The sequence below is a fragment of the Dreissena polymorpha genome, unplaced genomic scaffold (assembly GCF_020536995.1).
Source record: "Dreissena polymorpha isolate Duluth1 unplaced genomic scaffold, UMN_Dpol_1.0 chrUn003, whole genome shotgun sequence".
Classification (NCBI taxonomy): Eukaryota; Metazoa; Mollusca; class Bivalvia; order Myida; family Dreissenidae; genus Dreissena; species Dreissena polymorpha.
Genome location: NW_026273317.1, coordinates 770,677 through 789,895, shown reverse-complemented (window position 1 = coordinate 789,895; position 19,219 = coordinate 770,677). Strand labels below are relative to the sequence as shown.

The window sequence follows — 19,219 nt, the reverse complement described above, 5'->3', positions numbered from 1 at the left end:
CATTGCAAAACATTTTGAATGCAATCAATTAAACACTGCAAATAAACGTCTTCAATATCCATACATGAAGTATAAAATGTTTTAATGAAAGCTAAAGGAGAATATCACAAATATGTATTTAGAAGAGAAAAGCACCATAATGATGCCCATTCAATGATTTATTTTTGGCTCAAAATTACAGCCTCTTAAAGGCTGTTTTCCAATGGCAAAAAGTAACATGTGACCAAAATTTTCCAAAAAATATGGGAACTTTTCCAATAAACTCAATAATTGGTTTATTGGGTTCATTTTAAAGCAATTTAATACCCTAGCACTTCATAATATAAATTTAAGAAAGCAGTTAAACATGCACTTATAAACCATCGCACATTTTTCCCAATAAAAAAGGCACAGTCAGTAAAATATAAAGCAAAAAAAATTATCACTGCCATTCCATATTTTAATGTCTTACTCCAAATTCACATAAAACAGTGTTTTAATAGTAAAACAAATAAATCTCATCTTAAATTAAAATTAAACCTCGCTTAAACCAAAATATGTCAATATATGACAACTATAGAGCCATGTATGTTACATACGCTTTTTTAATGTCTGTCTCCGTGGCATTTCTCTCTATGCCCAGGACTTCGTAGTACTCTCCCATCTTGTTTGCCTTCATAGAGGCACCCTCTGAAAATACACACAAAAGATGACTATTAAAGACCTGAATATACATACAATACAAGACTACTTAAATCTAAACAAGAGCACCACATAAGGGGTGCCAACGCTCAGCTGCGGGTACATTTTTGAATAAATGAAAGCTTGTCAGTGACCATGACCTTTGACCTAGTGACCCCAAAATGGGTGTGACGTGTAGAAATCATAAAGGTGCATCCACATATGAAGTTTCAAAGTTGTAGGTGAAAGCACTTTGGTTTTAGAGCCAATGTAAAGGTTTTAGCACGACGCCAGCGGACAAGACTATAAAACAAAACTATAAACATTTGAATATACACAAAAAAACATGACTGATAAATAAAAAATGAATAAATAAGACTAAAAAAATCTGAATACACACACAAAACAAGACTATTAAAATCTGAAAAACTATACAAGACTATAAAAATATAAATATACACACAAAACAAGACTTATAAACAAGGGCTGTTTGTAAAACATGCATGCCCCCCATATGGGCTCTCCATTGTAGTGACAGCCATTGTGTGAATATGTTTTTTGTCACTGTGACCTTGACCTTTGACCTAGTGACCTGAAAATCAATAAGGGTCATCTGCCAGTCATGACCAATGTACCTATGAAGTTTCATGATCCTAGCCATAAGCGTTCTTGAGTTATCATACGGACACCATGTTACTATTTCACGTCACCGTGACCTTGACCTTTGACCTAGTGACCTGAAAATTAATAGGGGTCATCTGCGAGTCATGATCAATCTACCTATTAAGTTTCATGATCCTAGGAATAAGCGTTCTTCAGTTATCATCCGGAAACCATTTTACTATTTCGGGTCACCGTGACCTTGACCTTTGACCTAGTGACCTCAAAATCGATAGGGATCATCTGCGAGTCATGATCAATATGCCTATCAAGTTTCATGATCCTAGGCATAAGCGTTCTTGAGTTATCATCCGGAAACCATTTTACTATTTCGGGTCACCGTGACCTTGACCTTTGACCTAGTGACCTGAAAATCAATAGGGGTCATCTGCAAGTCATGATCAATCTACCTACCAAGTTTCATGATCCTAGGCATAAGCGTTCTTGAATTATCATCCGGAAACCATTTTACTATTTCAGGTCACTGTGACCTTGACCTTTGACCTAGTGACCTTAAAATCGATAGGGGTCATCTGCGAGTCATGATCAATCTACCTATCAAGTTTCATGATCCTAGGCCTAAGCGTTCTTGAGTTATCATCTGGAAACCATTTTACTATTTCGGGTCACCGTGACCTTTGACCTAGTGACCTCAAAATCAATAGGGTCATCTGCGAGTCATGATCAATGTACCTATGAAGTTTCATGATCCTAGGCCCAAGCGTTCTTGAGTTATCATCCGGAAACCACCTGGTGGACAGACCGACAGACCGACATGAGCAAAGCAATATACCCCCTCTTCTTCGAAGGGGGGCATAATAATAAAAAATGAATAAATAAGACTATTAAAATCTGAATACACACACAAAACAGCAATAATAAAATCTGAAACAAGAGTTAAGTTTGTCAGAAACAAAATGTCCCCTATTTCCCCGCTTTGAAGCCATATATTTGACCTTTGACCTTGAAGGATGACCTTGACCTTTCATTCATCACTCAAAATGTGCTGCTCCATCAGATACACATGCATGCCAAGTTGCTATATGAAGCGACATAGAAGTTATGAGCATTTTTCTAAACCTAAATGCGAAACCTAAATGCAAAGTGTGACGAAAAGACAGACGGACAGTCCGATCACTATATGCCCTCCTTTGGAGGCATAATAAATAAGAATGAAAATGCCGGTCTAAAGACACACAAAACAACAGTAGGAAATTGAAATTACGCAAACCAGAACAAAACCATGAACATTGAAATACACAGAAAACAAGACTAGTAAAACTAAAAAGACAAAAAATAAAATGGTAATGGTCTGCAAATAAACTTTCAACAAGAATCAGTAAAAGAACTTTATTCTTATTTTTCGAATGCATTGACCAATTCATCTTTAACTTCATTGTTTACATAATTGGCATCACAATCTACCAATTAATAAACCCTCAAACTATTATCAATGACGGATTTCAGTATTCAGTCATTGATTTTTATCAGTTTCAACCAATACCTTTTATGTGTACATACCTGTTGAATTTGTAATGAATATCTAACAAGTTCGCCAAAATGGCTATGTAGGAGGTTGATATCCTAAAAAACAAGTACAGCATAGCAGAATTTTAGACGTCATTTTTCTAGTTCAATAGATTTTGAGAAGTCCCTATCTGTTCTGAATGGTTAAACAAAGTATTTTAAAGTTGACACGCTAAATTTGGTTAACAATCATAATTATTTTCATTTGATTACAATGTGTTTATGCTTTTAGAATTTTGTGTGGAAGTGGAACGTTGGTCTTAAATTTAAAATTTCCGGTATAATTTAGAGTTACTCCTTGGTAAATAAAAAATGTTGACAAACTCTAGGTTTTCTCTACCGTATTTCCACTTCTCATTTAGATTTGTGCCACTATGTTTATATAAGGATATAATTTTGGTTTTTGGTAAGTAAACTACTTGTTGAATTACATTACATTACAAGAAATATGCAAGCTACAATACCAGTATGAGTACCTCATTAGCCACTATTCATCTAATCTTTTAACAAATCTTTCTTAAAAATCTTGATACTGTGGCCAAAATAAAAGCTGTAAGGTTCTTGATTGCAAAACATAATTTAATATTTACAGTGCAATCCACAATTTTACACACACAATATAGCTGCAAGTTTAAGACAAAACTTAATTTGTTAGTAAGTATGCACAAACAGTTTTACAAGTTATCACTTAAGATTCACTGAGATTGAGATTCAATGTATGTAACACAAACCTCTAGTCTGCTGTCAGTTGAGATGAATGACCTTACTCAGGTAGTTAACTACATATAATGAGAGAGAAACTGCCATGGAAGATCATGAGGCAAGAGTTTCAAAGTAGCTAATATTTCACACTCTACTCAAATAGCACAACAATCCATATATTCATGTTGAATAATACTGCTCAGCTGTATAAAAAAACCACTTCTAACTTAATCATTCAGAATGTCCAAGTTTTTAAATGTATTTACATAAAGATACATTAAACTAACAATATTGCAGACATTGGGTAGGAGACTGTATTCAGAACTTAACTAACCCGCTAAGGAACACAACATCTTTTTACTGCCAAAATGCACTTGTGTAAATAAGTATTTGAATAATAAAAACAGATTTAAGGTCACTTTCACTTGAATGAAAATAAAATATCCGTATGGATTTAAGTAAATTTTATTTGTGCCTGATGTAAAGGTACAAAAAACAAAGTTTGCACTTTGTTTAGAAGTAACAACTTATGAGGAAAGCCTGTGATTTCTCACTTGTGTATATATATAATCAGGGCTCGAATTTAACTTTTCTTTCTACTAGCAAAACATTGCTAGCAGCTTAAATACCAGCTTGCAAAATCAAAAACATTCTCGCAAATTTTGCTGGAAACATAAATAAAAGAAAGTTTGGACATTAGTTTAGTACTATTCAAACAAAATAAAATATGACATCAACCACAAGTTTTGGTATTATATATGAAGTTCTTTTTCCCACTTTTTCACTGTTTTCATGGAAGAATTAAATTTCCGTTTTTTTTCTCTCAACTCAGCGCTTAACTTTGCTTTATATTTCTTATTGTTATTTCAATCTGGGGGAAAAAAGAATCTAGTTAATTTTCGCATCGATGACATGACTGTTCAGGTTTTTAGTCTTTAATAGTGAACATGTGTGGATAATTGACTGTTTCATGTTCTTTGTACCAATACATTGCCCATCCACATATATGTACTATAAGTATACCAGTCTACATACAAGGTTCGAGCTTCTGCATATGGGTATTCGGACGTTCTATTAATTGACCTGCAGTTTAGCGTTCACAACGTCGAGCACATTTAGCAATATAACTATTTTTCACTATTTCTTCATTCGCAAAAAAATTCTAGTGGCTTTAAACTTAACTCGCAATCAGTATTTTTCACTCGCATATTGCGAGTGTGCGAGTGTTAATTTCGAGCCCTGATATAATCATTACACATGTGTGTGAACCGCTTTATGCTAAAATGGGTCTAATTCGATATGCTGCATAGCTCCTGACCAGTCTTAGCTATTGTTCTGAATTCAGCCTTTCAGACAACTTTTCTAAAATCTAAAATAATGTACCTCTTGTTCCTTTCAGTGTTTCTACCCTTCAACTCATGACATGACATTGCTGAACGCTTTCCCCCATAAGAAGCAAAGTGAAACTAGCTTTTGCAAACAGCATAAAACCAGAACAGCCTGCAAGTAGCTCGAAGTCTGTTCAGGTTTTATGCTGTTTGCTGCTCATCAGTATCTAAGGGCTGGAAATGAAGCATTAAAAACTAGAATCTAGTAAGGAAAGTCTTGAATTAAATGTATATTTCTAAGGGACTACAAATGCATCAAAATACATATCTAAGTGGTAAAGGGTTAATCAATAAATTTTTTAAATGATTTATTGATCTATAAAAAACAACAATAATAATTATTACAAAAATAATTTTAGCACAGTAAGAAAAACTGTATCCGGTACAAGCCACACGATAAGGCATATTTATACATCAGGTACATTCCACAATAAAAATGCAACATGCATTGCATACCGCAAAAAAAATTTGGGAAGGCCTACGCAGCTTGTGGGTATGAGGTTGATGAATATGCGATAAAACTATGAAAACTATAACTATGCCATAACAGGGACAAATGTCATCAAATCTTGAAAGATTCAAGTGTGGCCTGATGGTATGATGTTTGTAATGAGTTGCTGTGGCATTGCGGTCATACATGAATAAAACAAGCAACAAAACGGTTGCACTTTGCCTTCGTACAATGTGGTCATACACGTAAATAACCTGTAACAAATGGTTGCACTTTTCTGTTACACCATAACCACCTATCACCACTGTGAAATGCAATGCGAATAGGAAGCCAATGTGACCAAGCTGTAGGGCATTTCATTAATCTAATGTACTCCCCCACCAAACACATGACAAACATTTATTTTAACTTAAGCAGGCCCAAGCTTAACTATTGGCTGTCTGTCATTTGTACAAAAAGTTTAGCCTTTTTGAGGATTGCAAATATCACTATTTAATGCAAAGATTTTTGTTTTCTAAAATGTTTGCAATTTCTGTGTGTCATTATATGGCCTTTAAAGACTAAAGGCAACATATATGTTTCTTTAAATACATGACATAAGTACAACGCTGGTACAAATTATCAATCAGATTAAAATCATAAACAATAAGTCAAAACGGAGAACATCGGTCAGTAAAGGGAAACGGCCAAAGTGACCATTGCCGGGTCAAATTTGAGCCCAGGGGAATAATATGAACAAATTTGGTAGAGGACTATAAGATATCACTACATACCAAATTTAGTAGCCCTAAGCTCTATATTTAAGAACAAGAAGATTTTTAAAGTTTGCACAAAAAAGGCCTTATTTAAGCATATGTTCATTTTTGTGACCCCTGGGACAAGGTCAAATTTGTTCCTAGGGGCATAATTTGAACAAACTAAGTAGAGTAGAGAACTATTAGATGTCACTACCTACCGAATTTGGTAGAAATAGGCCCAATGGTTATGGACAAGAAGATTTTTATAGTTTGCACAAAATGGGCCCGATATAAGCATATGTTCAATTTTGTGACCCCTGGGGAACGGTCAAATTTGATCCCAGGGGCTTAATTTGAACAAACTTGGTAGAGGACTATAAGATGTCAGTACATACCAAATTTGGTAGCCCTATGCCATACGGTTATGGACAAGAAGATTTTTTAAGTTTGCACAAAATAGGCCTTATATAAGCAAATTTTTTATTTTTTGACCCCCCCGGGGCAGGGTCAAATTTGACCCCAGGGGCATAATTTGAACAAACTTGGTAGAGGACTATTAGATGCCACTACATACCAAATTTGGTAGCCCTAGGCCCAATGGTAATGGACGAGAAGACTTTTAAAGTTTTCACAAAATAGGCCTTATATAAGCAAATTTTCAATATTTGACCCCCCCGGGGCAGGGTCAAATTTGACCCCAGGGGCATAATTTGAACAAACTTGGTAGAGGACTATAAGATGTCACTACATACCAAATTTGGTAGCCCTAGGCCCAATGGTTATGGACAAGAAGATTTTTAAAGTTTTCACAAAATAGGCCTTATATAAGCAAATGTTCAATTTTTTGACCCCCCGGGGCAGGGTCAAATTTGACCCCAGGGGCATAATTTGAACAAACTTGATATAGGACTATAAGATGTCACTACATACAGAATTTGGTAGCCCTAGGCCCAATGGTTATGGACAAGAAGATTTTTAAAGTTTGCACAAAATAGGCCTTATATAAGCAAATTTTCAATTTTTTAAACCCCCGGGGCAGGGTCAACTTTGATCCCAGGGGCATAATTTGAACAAATTTGAAAGAGGACTATAAGATGTCACTATATAGCAAATTTGGTAGCCCTAGGCCAATTGCTTATTGACAAGAAGATTTTTAAAGTTTGCACAAAATAGGCCTTATATAAGCAAATTTTCAATTTTTTGATCCCCCGGGGCAGGGTCAAATTTGACCCCAGGGGCATAATTTGAACAAACTTGGTAGAGGACAATAAGATGTCACTACATACCAAACTTGGTAGCCCTATGCCGTACGGTTATGGACAAGAAGATTTTTAAAGTTTGCACAAAATAGGCCTTATATAAGCAAATTTTCAATGTTTTGACCCCCCGGGGCAGGGTCAAATTTAACCCCAGGGGTATAATTTGAACAAACTTGGTAGAGGACTATAAGATGTCACTACATAGCAAATTTGGTGGCCCTTTGCCCAATGGTTATGGACAAGAAGATTTTTAAAGTTTGCACAAAATAGGCCTTATTTAAGCAAATTTTCAATTTGTTGACCCCCCCGGGGCAGGGTCAAATTTGACCCCAGGGGCATAATTTGAACAAACTTGGTAGAGGACTATAAGATGTCAATACATACCAAATTTGGTAGCCCTAGGCCTAATGGTTATGGACAAGAAGATTTATAAAGTTTGCACAAAATAGGCCTTATATAAGCAAATTTTCAATTTTTTGAATCACCGGGGCAGGGTCAAATTTGACCCCAGGGGCATAATTTGAACAAATTTGAAAGAGGTTCACCACAGGAACATTCCTGAGAAATTTCATCAGATTTGGACCAGTAGTTTAGGAGAAGAAGATGTTTAAAGAAAAAGTTAACGCACGCACGCAGAGACGCATGGACGCACACACGACGGACACAGGACCATGACATAAGCCCCGCTGGCCTTTGGCCAGTGGAGCTAATAAAACCAATGTATTGACTAAGTTTCACGATGATTAGGCAAAAAATGTGACATCTATAGTCAGAGCTCCAGATAAAAATTTGGTCAAATTCTTATTTACTCCCTTTTTAAAAAATTAATTCTTTTTTTACCCCCTATTTATAAAATTAATTCTTAACAATATATTACCAAATAATTTTGAGTGCTTTAGATTCGCAGTCATTTACGCAAGAGCTTATAAGTTCATCAATTATTGACGAACCCATGCTTTGGGTATTTGAATCTAATTGAAAAAATGCATGCAGCGAGGACTTTTGACACTGAAATGGCTTTTTTGCCTTCCACGCTTCAATACACCGCTTCAGTCGGCCATTTAGATTTTTTCTGTAAAACGGTCACTCACACTTTGGCTTTATATAGGTCATAATGGCCTTTTGGTCGCATTTTAAGTCATATCAAAAACTATATTTAACATTTAATTTTAATGGCATTTTGAATAGGTATACAGTATATTACTTGTGTATAAAAATTACGATAAGTGTAATTAAAAAGGTACAATAAACAGTAATGACTCGCCTGCAAATCTAGGAGAACAGAATCGAGACTGTTTGGCCTTTCGACCGTTCTTAGGTGCGGCTCTTCCTCACAGCAAACGCTTGAGTGACGTTGATTTAAAGTTGTAGTTTTAATTGAGCGCCTAGACGAGCCAGAACCAGGATGAAATGTTTACCATACATTATTTGCTACTGGAAGTTCTACGCACGTTCGAAAATTTCGATTTCATGTTGTTGTTTTTTCAGTGCGTAACTATACGCAAAGATTTTAAATCTAAATAGTTATTTAAGAAATTTAATTCGTTTTTTACGCCTTTACGCGTGTTATCTGGAGCACTGTCTATAGTGTTCGATCACAAGGTTTCTCTCTATATAGTCACATAAGGAAAACTGCCCCACCCCCCTGGCAGCCATGTTTATTGACCCATCAGAACCATTTGCAAACTCATCTGAGATATATATAAAACAAATCTATTCACCAAGTTTCATGATGATTGGCCAAAAAATGTGACTTCTGGAGTGTTCACAAGCTTTTTTTACTACATAAATATAAGAAAACTGCCCCCCCCCCCCTCCCCGGCAGCCATGTTATTCAACTGACCGGAACCATTTTCCAACTCAACTCTCGTATCAAGGAAACAAAAAATTAATGTTCTGACCAAATTTCATGAAAATTGGGCAAAAATGTGACTTCTAGAGTGTTCGAATGTTTTCACTATATACATATAGAGAAAAATGCCCCACCCACTGGCGGTCATGTTTTTTTTACTGATCTGGACCATTTTCGAACTCATCCGACATATCAATAAAACCAATGTTTTGAATAACTTTCATGATGATTCAGGGCAAAAATTGTGACTTCTAGAGTGTTTACAAGGTTTCTCAATAGCCATATAAGGAAAACTGCCCCGCCCACTGGCAGCCATGTTTTTCAATGGCCCAGAACCACTTTTGAACTCAACCAACATATCATTAAGACAAACATAGAGACAAAGTTACATTAAGATTGGGCATTAAATGTGACTTCTACAGTGTTTACAAGCTTTTTCTTTTTTTTGACCTAGTGACCTAGTTTTTGACCCAGCATGACCCAGTTTCAAACTCGATCGAGATATCATTGGGACAAATCTTCTGACCAAGTGTCATGAAGATCGGACAATAAATGTGGCCTCTAGAGTGTTTACGAACAAATGTGGACGGACAACGGACAAAGACCAGTCACAAAAGCTAAAAACAAGAGCTGTCACCATAGGATGACATATGCCCCCATTAAACGCTTTGATAGAAGTTATAGCATTTTTCGAAACCTAAACACAGATTTCAAAACCTAAACGCGGACCCAAAGTTCAAGGTCAAGGTCACAGGGGTCAAAATTTGTGTGCATATGGAAAGGCCTTGTCCATATACACATGCATACCAAATATGAAGGTTATATCTCAAGGGACATAGAAGTTATGAGCATTTTTTGAAACCTAAACGCAGATTTCGAAACCTAAACGCGGACCCTATGCTCAAGGTCAAGGTCACAGGGGTAAAAAATTGTGTGCATATGGAAAGGCCTTGTCCATATACACATGCATACTAAATATGAAGGTTATATCTCAAGGGACATAGCAGTTATGAGCATTTTTCGAAACCTAAACGCAGATTTCGAAACCTAAACGCGGACCCTAAGTTCAAGGTCAAGGTCACAGGGGAAAAAAAATGTGTGCGTATGGAAAGGCCTTGTCCATATACACATGCATACCAAATATGAAGGTTAAATCTCAAGGGACATAGAAGTTATGAGCATTTTACGAAACCTAAGGCCACGACTTTTATATTTCTTGGTTTACAAAACCGCCGACCCTAATTTTTGGAAAATGGGAAAAAAAATAAAATCGGAAAATCGTCTTTTTTTATATATTTTATTCCCGACCGCACTGAAAAACGAGCGAAACGAGAAAAAAAAAACACGATCCGGTTTGAGTACGGTTGCGAATAAAATCAAGTAAGTACAATCAACGATTGGTTCACCATATATTACAGAGATCGGGATATTTTTCAATGTGACACAGTATGTACCAGTCCTTTTATGGGCACTTATCAAAATTTATTTAATTACAGACAATAGGAAAATCAGCGTCAGTAAAATGTCGACCGCATCAACATTTATTTCCGAGTCTGTGATGCAACTATATTGTTTAACATGTTTATTATATTAAACAAACCCGATATTATAGTAGATAAAAAAGTATTACCTTGCAATTTGATAATTAGTATAAATAATCCAATAAAACACTGCCATTATTTACGATAAATGTGTTTAAGAATTTTGTAAACACGTCCGCCATAGTTTATAGGAACTGTACAGAAAGTTTGGAAATCAGAACAAATCGGTATATCTCGGAAAATCATTGATAAATGTATTGGTCGTTTTAATGCTTAGGGCCGAGTAATTTCGGCAAATCGGAACTCAACTTGCGTAAAATACTAGCTCAATTAACCGTTAAACTCCGCCTCCGTTCTCTGCAAAAGATTCGAAGGCGGAGCTATGCACGTGCTATTATTAAATTGGAGGATTGCAATTGAGAAACAAACGCACGATTGGTTCGGCATGTTGATTGCTAGACAAAGGAAGCCAATTTTGTCGGCGCGAAATTTGTCGCTTTATTGCTTTAGATAGCAAGCGGCTTTCCTTTGATGACGTCAAACTGTCAATTCACACAGACTGCACATTTTCGGAAGACTTTAACTGGCTCCTTGTTTACAATTCCAGTAAAAACACTTGCTAACATTAAACTTTGGATTAAATTATCAAAATAAAGCAAAAGCCAAGTTGACAAATAAATTATAATTGTATTAATTCGCGTCAATTCAAATAAGACGTTTTGCGTTGTAAATCATCGAGTTTTCATGACAACAACAACTTTAACAAACATTACCGCAACGACGCGGGGATCGATCTTCCTCGATTTATTTTCATGGACGATGTCATAAGTCCAATAAGAGCAAACACATACTTTGTGTATGAGTAGTTTATCTTATATAAGATTTATGCAACGGGCATCGCATTGCGTAATGGTGCGCATCGAATTACGGAAATGAAGCGCAGTTTTTTGTTTTAATGGGAGAAGAACGCATGTCATTTAATGGAGTGTTTAAAATTGCCTGATGTTACAAAAGGTGCTTTTAGGTGACTCATTTCATTTGAAGATATAGATGTGTTTCATTGCATAATTTGTTTTTTCGTCTCTGTGTTAGGGTTATAAAAGATATGATGTCTTTGTTCTGATGTTATTAGTATTAACTTATTTTTCCAATGATGTTTTTTGTTGTTTTTTTTTTTGACCGCCCGATGGACCATTTTTAAAATAATTTTTGTAAACCAATATAAAAAAAAGTCGTGGCCTAAACGCAGATTTTGAAACCTAAACGCGGACCCTATTTCAAGGTCAAGGTCACATGGGTAAAAAGTTTTGTGCGTATGGAAAGGCCTTGTCCATATACACATGCATACCAAATATGAAGGTTATATCTCAAGGGACATAGCAGTTATGAGCATTTTTCGAAACCTAAACGCAGATTTCGAAACCTAAACGCGGACCCTAAGGTCAAGGTCACAGGGGAAAAAAAATTTGTGTGTATGGAAAGGCCTTGTCCATATACACATGCATACCAAATATGAAGGTTATATCTCAAGGGATATAGAAGTTATGAGCATTTTTCGAAACCTAAACGCAGATTTCGAAACCTAAACGCGGACCCCAAGTTCAAGGTCAAGGTCACAGGGCTAAAAAAATGTGTGTGTAAAAAAAGGCCTATTCCATATACACATGCATACCAAATACGAAGGTTATATCTCAAGGGACATAGAAGTTATGAGCATTTTTCGAAACCTAAATGCAAAGTGTGACGGAAAGACGGACAGACAGACAGACGGATGGACGGACAGTCCGATCACTATATGCCCCCTTTTCTTTGAAAGGGGGCATAAAAACATCCAACCTCGAATAACAATTAAAACATAAATGAAACACAACTTCACTGTATTATTATGAAAACATTAATAATCAAAGGGGAGTAACTACTGTAAACTTAAATGCAATATTTAGAAGAGTTGTCTCACATGTTACATGACCTAAATTCATGATTGTTTGCAAGCCTTTTTACTATATAAATATAAGGAAAACTGCCACGTCCCCCTGGCAACCATGTTTTTCAACAGACCGGAACCATTTTCAAACTTAACTCACGTATCTAGGAAACAAAAGTTCTGACAAAATTTCATGAAAATTGGGCCAAAAATGTGACTTCTAGAGTGTTGACATGTTTTCACTATATACATTTAGAGAAAAATGCCCCGCCCACTGGCGGCCATGTTTTTTCACCGATCTATACCATTTTCGAACTTGTCCGAGAAATCAATAAAACCAATATTTTGACCAACTTTCATGATGATTGGGCAAAAATTGTGACTTCCTGAGTGTTTACAAGGTTTCTCTATAGCCAAATAAGGAAAACTGCCCCTCCCACTGGTGGCCATGTTTTTCAACGGACAGGAACCACTTTTTAACTCAACCAACATATCATTAAGACAAAAATTTTGACAAAGTTACATGAAGATTGGGCATGAAATGTGACTTAAACAGTGTTAACAAGTTTTTTCTTTTTTTTTGACCTAGTGACCTAGTTTTTGACTCAGCACGACCCGGTTTCGAACTCGACCTAGATTTCATTGGGACGAAGCTTCTGACAAAGTTTCATGAAGATTGGACAATAAATGTGGCCTCTAGACAGTTTACGAACAAATGTTAACGGACAGACGACGGACAAAGACCGGTCACAAAAGCTCACCTGAGCAATCAGGTGAGCTAAAAATGAGTAAAAATCTCTGACCTGGCCCCACCCCAACCCCCATAACTTTTGACCCAGGGGTCAGATCAAAATTCCAAATAGTGCAGGGTCGCACATATGCTCATAGCTACCATGTGTTTAAGTTTCAAGGTTTTAGTGCTGATCACTGTGAATGAACAAAAACTGTCACGTGACCACAAAAGTCAACTTCAGTAGACATTTTATGACAACAAACAGCCACGCAAGGTAGGTTTTTTTCCAATATCTTTGCTGATCATCCTCTGACTTTCATACGACCTAGTGCAGGCAATATGGCATGCATATAGCTTTCGATCGGTATATCACGCATTTTGTGTGTTGCTCTGGTTTTCGAGAACACTTTGGCGCAAATTTCCATTTAAGAAGCAAACGTCACTAGTAAAATTACAAAGAGTCAGTGTTCTCGAAAAATAACGATCACAGAACTGTCTATGCTTTACCGGACAAACATATATTACATATGTCTATGCATAAACAAACAAAAATATATACCAGATATTAAATAAACGTTTAAAGAGTGAAAACAAATATGGCAAACATCAGTAGTACGTTTAGGAATGGCAAACGTCAGTGGCAAAAATATGCAAACGGCAGTAGCCGAATAAATGCAAGCGTTTAATTTAATGAAAAACATGTGAAACAATATAATTTATGCTAATTTAGATTTAAATAAGATATATCAAGTTAAGATTGATGTCATAAATTAATGCACGACATATATAAATTCTGCAACAACAAAAATGAACTAATGTTTAAGTGATATTATGTGCATCTTACAGTTTATAGGTGTCTATCGCAACCGTTGTTTATTTTTGGTGTTTTCACTTCAAATACACGTATATTCGTTAATGCAGCATCAACATATTGAAACAAGATGTGTTTGTGAAACACAATGTCCCCCTATATGATGTTTGACCTTGAAGGATGACCTTGACCTTGTGAAGGATGACCTTGACCTTTCACCACTCAAAATGTGCAACTCCATGAGATACACATGCATGCCAAATATCAAGTTGCTATCTTCAATATTGCAAAAGTATTCATAAAATAAGCGATTGGGGCCACATATATTTGACCTCTGACCTTGAAGGATGACCTTGACCTTGACCTTTCACCACTCAAAATGTGCAGCTCCATGAGATGCACATGCATGCCAAATATCAAGTTGCTATCTTCAATATTGCAAAAGTATTTATAAAATAAGCGATTTGGGCCACATAACTTTGACTTCTGACCTTGAAGGATGACCTTGACCTTTCACCACTCACAATGTGCAGCTCCATGAGATACACGTGCATGCCAAATATCAAGTTTCTATCTTCAATATTGCAAAAGTATTCATAAAATGAGCGATTTTGACCACATATATTTGACCTTTGACCTTGAAGGATGACCTTGACCTTTCACCACTCAAAATGTGCAGCTTCATGAGATACACATGCATGCCAAATATGAAGTTGCTATCTTCAATATAGCAAAAGTTATTGCAAAATGTTAAAGTTGGCGCAAACAGACCAACAGACCAACGGACCAAAAGACCAACAGACAGGGCAAAAACAATATGTCCCCCACTACTATAGTGGGGGACAGAAAAATCCCGGAAAGAGAAATATAATGCTTTTGAATATCAACCGTACTTTCGTTTTGACAACTGACGACAGGAATGATTTGATTTACAATGTGAATCTAAATTGAGTTTTATGCAGATTCGTTCATACGACACAAAGACACTATTTTGTTTTACAGATCATTTCGACTAAGAGGACTCACCAGTCACATAAAATATCGAATATAATATATATTGTTTATAAACAACTGGTAGCAAGATGCGTTGCGGATAATTGGTCATTAACCACATTTTAACTAACTCTTTTGACCTGTTAATTTTTTCTGCTCAATTCATAATATCACTTTAATAAAATAATATGCAATCTTATTGATTTGTGACTTATACTATTTTACTTGTTTGAACATTACGAAATGATCCGTGAAACAAAATAAGATTAGCCTGTGCACACTGATAAGCTCATTATCAATGATTTGGAAAAAAAAACACATCTCGACCTGTGTTTTAAGACACACTCTTTATAAGTTTGAATGGGTTGTGGTCATTTCAAACTTGCAATATAAAAAGCTATAACATAATTTTGAAAACTGAGTTGCATCTAAGATTATACAACAGCGAACAAATTCAGTGCCTTCAGCGCTTTGTGTCTGTCAATGGTGTTATTTTGCTCCCAGATAAATGTTCTTTGATTTTTCAAATCATTTACAAACAATGCACAAAAAATAAATAGATCAAGAAATCATTCATTAATTCAAAATAGACCTCCTTTAGAGATGATTGTGTAAATCTAATAATTATCTCCTAATGTACCATTAAGTGACTAAAGTTGTTGCAGATATATTAATTAGATCTACACAGTTTCACAAGGCACAAAAACCACAAGAACCAATTTGATTCGCCTAAGTACAGTAAATGAGTCATGGACAACAGGTATATTAAATCTCATGGATGCTGCTCATTTTATCTTTGGCTACCTGCTTTGAATGGACAAAGTGCAAAACAATGATAACTCCTACTTGAAAATCATGAAGAATACATACTTTTTGCATCCAAAAAATAGGATTTTATAGACATTTGAGGATGTACTCCCACAATTATTGAAACAATGAAAAGTCTGGAACAACTGTGTAGTTACTGAGCTTGCTCTACCAGTTGAATGTTTTACAAATTTAATTGTGTATATTCCAGATATCATAAATCAATTGTTTAACATCAGAGCCACCAATAATTGTTCAGAATTTGGAGAAAAACTTTTCTCTGTTCTGATATGCATACAAAATTCTGCATTTTTTTATTATTTGGTAAAAACGTAGAATACTCATTAAATGTCAGAATTCTAAGTTTTCTTGTTCAAATGATGTTTTACTAGTAATTTAAACTATAGTGTTTAAATATTCATGAATAACACTGTAAACCCAACATTCTTGAGGAGCCAGTTGATGAACTTATGTTTAAAACTTTGTTTTATCTCATGGACAAACATACATGTAACCTAAGACAACATTAAATTAAAAACAAGGGACAAAATTGTCACAAAACCAGGTTTTCATTGTGAAAAAAAAATCTGATAAAGGGAGAAAACTCAAACTGAACTTTTGAAATGACCAAAAAAAATTAACCCCCTTTGTAAGTTTTTTTTTTTTTTAAATCTATTTTTAGTCGTGGCGACCTTGACATTGGAGATATTGACGTGATTCTTTCGTGGGACACACCGTCCCATGATGGTGAACAAATGTGCCAAATGATTTTAAAATCTCACAATGAATGACATAGTTATGGCCAGGACAAGCTCATTTATGGCCATTTTTGACCTTTGAACTCAAAGTGTGACCTTGACCTTGGAGATATCGACGTAATTATTTCGCGCGACACACCGTCCAATGATGGTGAACAAATGTGCCAAATGATTTTAAAATCTGACGATGAACGACATAGTTATGGCTCGGACAAGCTCATTTATGGCCATTTTTGACCTTTGAACTCAAAGTGTGACCTTGACCTTGGAGATATTGACGTAATTATTTCGCGCGACACACTGTCCAATGATGGTGAACAAATGTGCCAAATGATTTTAAAATCTGACAATGAACGACATAGTTATGGCCCGGACAAGCTTATTCCGCCAGCCCGCCAGCCAGCCAGCCCGCCAGCCAGCCAGCCCGCCCGCATTCGCCAATCTAATAACCAGTTTTTTCCTTCGGAAAACCTGGTTAATAAATTAATATCCCTTTTTCCAACCTGGAGCATACATAGCATACAGTTTTCTATTCCCATTATTGAGTGCTTTTGTCAAATCAACACATATCATTTTAAGTTCCTGTATTCTGAAACCGGGTTGGCTGCATAGACAAATGTAAGTACATTAAACTAACTGCAAACTGTGTATGAGATGTGAAATATGCTTGCTTATTATAGTCTCATTTCCAAACAAGGGAGATCCTGACCAGACTACGCGGATGCACAGGCTGGTCGGGTGCTAAGCTGGGTTCATGTGGAATGAGACCCATTTGTGCATGGCTCTTGTGATCAAAGTGATAATAACATGAAAACAAACACACCTGCTGGCTCCCATGGTCTGAGTATTGGACTTACGTAACTGAAGTCATATGTTCAGAGTCAATAGTCAAGTAATTCTATGACAATAATGACCGTCTTACTCAGTATGTACTGATAATGCTATAAATTTTGGTACAAGAAGTGTGCCACAGAAAAATGGCAGCTGATTACTGCATTGTTATTATTACTCGGCATGGGACAATCCAAATTGCTCATTATTGTGTTCTATAAGCAACTGCAAATTGTAGTATATTAACCCTTTTCCACTCAGAAGCAAAGTGAAAATGGCTATTTGCAAACAGCATAAAACCAGAACAGCCTGTGAGCAACTCGCAGTCTGTTTAGGTTTTATGCTGTTTGCTGCTCATCAGTATCTAAGGCTTGGAAATGAAGCCTTTAAAACTTGAATTTAGTAAGAAAGGTCTTAAATTAAATTTAACTTTCTAAGGTACAACAAATGCATAAAAATACGCATCTAAGTGGTAAAGGGATAACTCATTAGTTCCACCTATTGTCATAAACAAACTTGGTCACTAGCCCGTACACAGCAACTCTTTTACAATTGTGTGCCAAGTGCAATTTTTACCACTGCATATTAACTGCAACTACATTCTTCAATGCTAAAAGTTGCATGGTGTATATCATGTGGTCTATGTCATATTGTCCATACCATGTGGTCTATGTCATGTGGTCCATGTCGTGTGGTCTATGTCATGTTGTCCATGCCATGTGGTCTATCTCATGTGGTCCATGTCATGTGGTCTATGTCATGTTGACCATGCCATGTGGCCTATGACATGTGGTCCATGTCATATGGTATATGTCATGTTGTCCATGTCATGTGGTCTATGCCATGTGGTCTATGTCACCTGGTCTGTGCCATGTGGTCTATGTCACTTGGTCTATTTTACGCTGTCTATGTAACCTGGTATATGTTGCATGGTGTATGTCATGTGGTCTATGCAAAGTGGTCTATATAAACTGGTCTATGTTGCATGGTGTATATCATGTGGTCTATGTTATGTTGTCAATATCAAATGGTCTATGTCATGTGGTCTATGTCATGTGGTCCATGTCATAGTGTCTATGTGATGTGGCCTATGTCACAACTCAGAATAGAAATTGGTTAAGCCCAAATGAATCAGACAAAGACATCATCAACGTTCAAAGAGGATTACGCGTGTTGCATCATCAGCACAGCTGGGGAGGGAATTATGACCGTCTGATACAAACCAGAATATAAACTTTGATACTGCCTTGCATGTATCTATGTTGCAAGAATAGATATGACAGCTTTATTAGACAGTATTTCATCAGATTTTATCCTTTTCTTAAGAATATTCTGTATTTAAAGATACATACCTGTATACATGATGTATGAATTTATTCTAGGAATATGATGATCATTCCAAACAAATGTTAAAAAATTGCATCTTTAATATATTGCAATAGTTTAGTATTCAACTATCAACAATAAATTTGTAATCATACAGAGCATAGTTTATAGAGAATCAAAACACAGCATAATACATGATCTAAATTGGACCAACCTAATCGGACGAAAATGTCCCTCATCTTCTTTCCTTAAAATCAAA

The 19,219-nt window shown here is 35.9% G+C and overlaps 2 protein-coding genes across 8 annotated transcripts in view; both read right to left on the bottom strand.

The window, feature by feature from the left end:
- The window catches only part of LOC127863246 (dnaJ homolog subfamily B member 6-like), a 77,804-nt gene that overhangs the window by 28,584 nt on the left and 30,001 nt on the right, over positions 1-19,219 (bottom strand). For all 7 annotated transcript variants that reach the window (XM_052402643.1, XM_052402641.1, XM_052402642.1 and 4 more), the window contains one exon: positions 579-669. In XM_052402643.1, the coding sequence (XP_052258603.1) occupies positions 579-658 (80 nt within the window). In that variant the 5' untranslated portion in view covers positions 659-669. The remainder of the gene's footprint in view (positions 1-578; positions 670-19,219) is intronic.
- LOC127863242 (sentrin-specific protease 1-like) overlaps positions 1,116-19,219 on the bottom strand; it is a 289,205-nt gene continuing 271,101 nt past the window's right edge. The window contains exon 20 of the mRNA XM_052402633.1: positions 1,116-1,252. The gene's annotated coding sequence lies outside the window, so the exon portion shown is untranslated. The remainder of the gene's footprint in view (positions 1,253-19,219) is intronic.